Genomic DNA, 4,129 nt, shown 5'->3' on the forward strand with positions numbered 1-4,129 from the left:
CCTGTGTAGCCGCGGGGAGGGGAGAGGGAGCTAGCTCCATCCCCACCTCCGAGAGGAGCATCTCCCCAGGCGCCGCGGGAGGCATGTGAGCGGCAGCTTGGCGAGGCAGAGGCAGCGGTGGCCCGTGCTCGCAGCAACTGGTGGGGTGTAGCGGGGGGGAGCCAAGCTCGTCTGGACTTTTGCGGGGGGTGGGGGTTGTGCGTGTGTGTGTTTTTAAGGGGGGTGGGGTGGGTTAGGCGAGAGAGTCGGTGGTTTCCATGGTGATGGAGCTGAAAGTGCAGGAAATTTAAAGGCTTTGGATCCTTGCAAAGCAGACAAACTGGTGCCAACGTGCGTGGCGGCTGCTGCTGAGGAGGAGCAGGCTGCTTTGCAAGCTGAGCCTGCGGAAAGGAACTGGGGGACGAATCTGCACACACACCAACACCCCCCCCCCCAGCCGTCTCCCGCCCGCACGCTCTGGGAAAGGGGGAGCAGCAGCGGAAAGGAGCATTTGCCACCCGAAAAACGGCTGGCTCGCTCCCTCCCTGGGAAGGAAAAGCAGCAGGAGGATTTCGCCAAGGCTCCTCCAGGAGAAGAATCCGCTGGAGAGGGGAGTTGCCGAGGGAGGGGGCTTTGCTCCTGGCTTCTTGGGGTGCAGCCTTTGGGGGCGGCCGGGGCGGATTCCCCCGAAAGACAAACTGCTTGGATAAAGCCCGTACAAGTTGTTGGTTTTTTTTCTGATGCATTTGCTTGCACCTTCTTCCTCTGCTGTCTGGTGAACCCAACCCCCTCCCCCTCCCGCCCTTCCCGAGGATGGATCATTCCCAGTGCCTTGTGACTATTTACGCCTTGGTGGTTCTGCTGGGTCTCCGGATAGAGGAAGGCGCTGGCCAGCATTACCTCCACATCCGCCCGGCGCCCAGCGACAACTTGCCCTTGGTGGATCTAATCGAGCACCCGGACCCTATCTTTGACCCCAAGGAGAAGGATCTTAACGAGACCTTGCTGCGGAGCCTCATGGGCGGCCACTTCGACCCTAACTTTATGGCTGTCTCCTTGCCCGAGGACCGGCTAGGGGTGGACGACCTGGGCGAGCTGGACTTGCTGCTCAGGCAGAGACCCTCGGGGGCGATGCCCAGCGACATCAAAGGGCTGGAGTTTTACGAGGGGCTGCAGCCGGGCAAAAAGCACAGGCTGAGCAAAAAGCTACGCAGGAAGCTGCAGATGTGGCTGTGGTCCCAGACCTTCTGCCCAGTCCTCTACACGTGGACCGACCTTGGCAGCCGCTTTTGGCCCCGCTATGTCAAAGTGGGCAGCTGCTACAGTAAAAGGTCTTGTTCGGTCCCAGAAGGCATGCTTTGCAAGCCTGCCAAGTCGGTGCATTTAACGATCCTGAGGTGGCGATGCCAGCGCCGGGGGGGGCAGAGGTGCACATGGATACCCATTCAGTACCCCATCATTTCGGAGTGCAAATGCTCCTGCTAGGACTTGCACTTAACCCCTCCCGCCCCCCGAAACCGGATTCCCCTGGTGAACTTTGCTGCCCATCCATCCATTAAAAAAAAAAGACAATTGCTTTCTGGTTAACGTTGTAATGCACTGTAACGTGTAGGAGAATGTATATGTGTGTGTATATATGGCACCGTTTTAATTTACTATTAAAAGGTCAGTATTATACGTGAAATAATCCGCGCCTACTGTATTTTTAAGACTATTATTCTGGTCGTTGCTAATGTATCTTTTTATTTCTTGTATTTATATGCCGGACACAGAGAGAGATCGCTTTGCTTTGGCGAAGCGCGGTTTTTTGTTGTTTTTTGTTGTTTTTTTAAAATAAAAGGATTTAAAAACCAAACCAAACTTTTGCTGAGAAGACGTTTTAAAGCTATTTTCCATTCTTCGGAAAGTGTGTGTGTGTTTAATGGACTTCAGAGTTTAAACATGAATAAACGCCTAGAGCACAAGGTTGTTGTAAATAGAGAGAACACATCTGAATGACCTAATCCTATGTCAATGAAGAGTATCTGCTATTTATTCTTTATATCCCTGTAGTAAACGTGCAGCGCAGAATTAAAGTCAACCACTAAAACACGAGCCGGGTGGATTTTGTCTGGTTTTTGGTTTGGACGCAGAATCCAGGCTGGTTTCCCTCTCTGTTGGTCTGGCCGGTTTCTGGATTGTGTATTCCGAGCAGGACGGTTCTTTATGGGAAGGGGAGGGGTCCCGGGCCCTGCTCCTCACTGGGTGTGTTACAAGAGACGCTGGGGGGGGTCTAACTTTGCCTGTGTGTTGGTGTCCTTGGATCGCCAGGCTCTGTGCCAGCGCCGCTTGTTCATAGACCTTATCCCCTCTCCCCATAGCCTCTAGCCCACACCCCGAAGGCTGCTCTCTGCAGAAGGGCAAACTCTCCCTGGCAGACTCTCTCTCTCTTTTTTAAACCGCTTGACATTTCATTTACAACGGGCCACGTGTCTTTCACACCTGCCATTGTGGTGGGACGCAGCTGAAACCGGAGCCGGGGGCTTTGGGGTTTGGAAAGCAGTAGACACGTTGCCTGCTCCTTTTTATGAACGGGAAACAATCCCACCTATCAATCGCATTAACCCTTTGGGCTCTTGACACACACATACACCCCCCCGGCTGCCTCCTGGTGACTTTGCAGGTGACCATTTCCAACAGCTGGGGATCGGAAGACCCCTTCCCCTCCCCTCGCCGTGGCATGGCCATTGCTTGGAAATTGACTTCACTTGTGGCTGACTTTTGAAAAGGTTATCAATCTGGGCAGCAAAAGGCGTGTATTGTCCCTCCCCCTATCTTTCCTATTGCAGAAGAATTGCTGGGCTATGAATGAGGGCTTATATTATCACAGAGCGCTGAAGGAAACGCCAGTCATGATGCTAGCGTACAGGGGGTGGGGGTACCTTTTGTTTTTATATTTCTATGGGGATCCCACTGAAAAGAGGTTTGGTCCTTCGGTTGTATTCTCTTTCTCTCAGGCGCTACCTCCCAGGTATCGTGATATTAACATGCTTTGGTCATTTCCCGTGGGGCGCCTTAGATTGTAACTTGATCCCCCAGACGTGTTTTAGTTTAATGGTCATGAAAACGCACGTGTTGGAAAGTTTTCACATCAGTACCGCGCATTGCCTCGTGCCCCCCCCCCCGACTTTTTATAACTCTTCTTGCTTCCGAAAGGCGCTGCCTGTCTCCCAGCCGCTGCGCTTCTGTTTGTGGTAGTGACTCGTCCATTACCCATGAAAATTTGCCATCTTCAGTCGTGTCTAAAGCAGGAAAGACGCGCTGCGGTACTTGAGCGGAGATATGTTCCTCCGTGCTCAATAAACTTCCTTGGTGGCTCTATGGGGCTCTCTCCGCGCAACTATTTGCCTTGTACGTGCTGGAAGACCCATCTCATAGATACCAACTGCAAAAACAAACCTCCCGCCTGCTCCTCTGACAGTGCAGAAAACGTTTTCCTTCTTTATCTCCCCCCGTTTTCGTTAAGTCTCGGGGAATCCACGCGAATTATTTCCAATTCTTTCAGCCCTGATTTCTGGAATTTTGTAGCTTTGCCATCTTCCAGTGCATATTATCTGTTATTCGGTGCTTTTCGCTATCAGCCTCTTTGTTGCTGCTTTCAATCGTGTTGGTTTTAAAAAAAAAAAAATCAGATCTTGGGACATTTGGGGGGTATTCATTAACTTAGGGAGGAGGAACAGAAGCATTATTACTCAAATAGAAGGCACCCTGCCCCCAAGAGTATCTAAGGGTTCATTGTAAAAGGATTAAAAGTTAAAGACCTTCATCTTATGATTCTTTCATTTAATCTTCGTGGCGCCTGAAAGACATGCTGGATGGATGATCACATTTAAAATATTCCTAATGCCGGCTACCTTAGGACTCCAGGCAGGGCAAACAAACGTAATTTATTTCTAGAAGAAAGGGGATATTGAGATGTTTACGTTTCTGAACCACCATTACCATGTATGTTTGTTAGGTTCTGACAAATACCCAAATAACATTAAAATCAGCCATTCATCACACATGGATTTATGCAAAACTTGTTGTGCCTGGGGCCAATATTTTTTTAGACAGAGTTTCACTTGCAAAAAAAAATTACTTAAAAAAAAAAGCCAAAAGGTAGGTATTT

At 50.4% G+C, this 4,129-nt stretch overlaps 1 protein-coding gene across 1 annotated transcript; it reads left to right on the forward strand.

Annotated features, from left to right (window-relative positions):
• The first annotated feature begins 257 nt into the window (after nt 1-257).
• Nucleotides 258-1,666, forward strand: NOG (noggin). Its single transcript, XM_030534478.1, has one exon. The coding sequence runs from the start codon at nt 793-795 to the stop codon at nt 1,462-1,464; it is 672 nt and encodes a 223-aa protein (XP_030390338.1). The 5' UTR covers nt 258-792; the 3' UTR covers nt 1,465-1,666.
• Nucleotides 1,667-4,129: the final 2,463 nt, after the last annotated feature.

This window comes from Gopherus evgoodei, chromosome 15 (assembly GCF_007399415.2).
Source record: "Gopherus evgoodei ecotype Sinaloan lineage chromosome 15, rGopEvg1_v1.p, whole genome shotgun sequence".
Taxonomy (NCBI): Eukaryota; Metazoa; Chordata; order Testudines; family Testudinidae; genus Gopherus; species Gopherus evgoodei.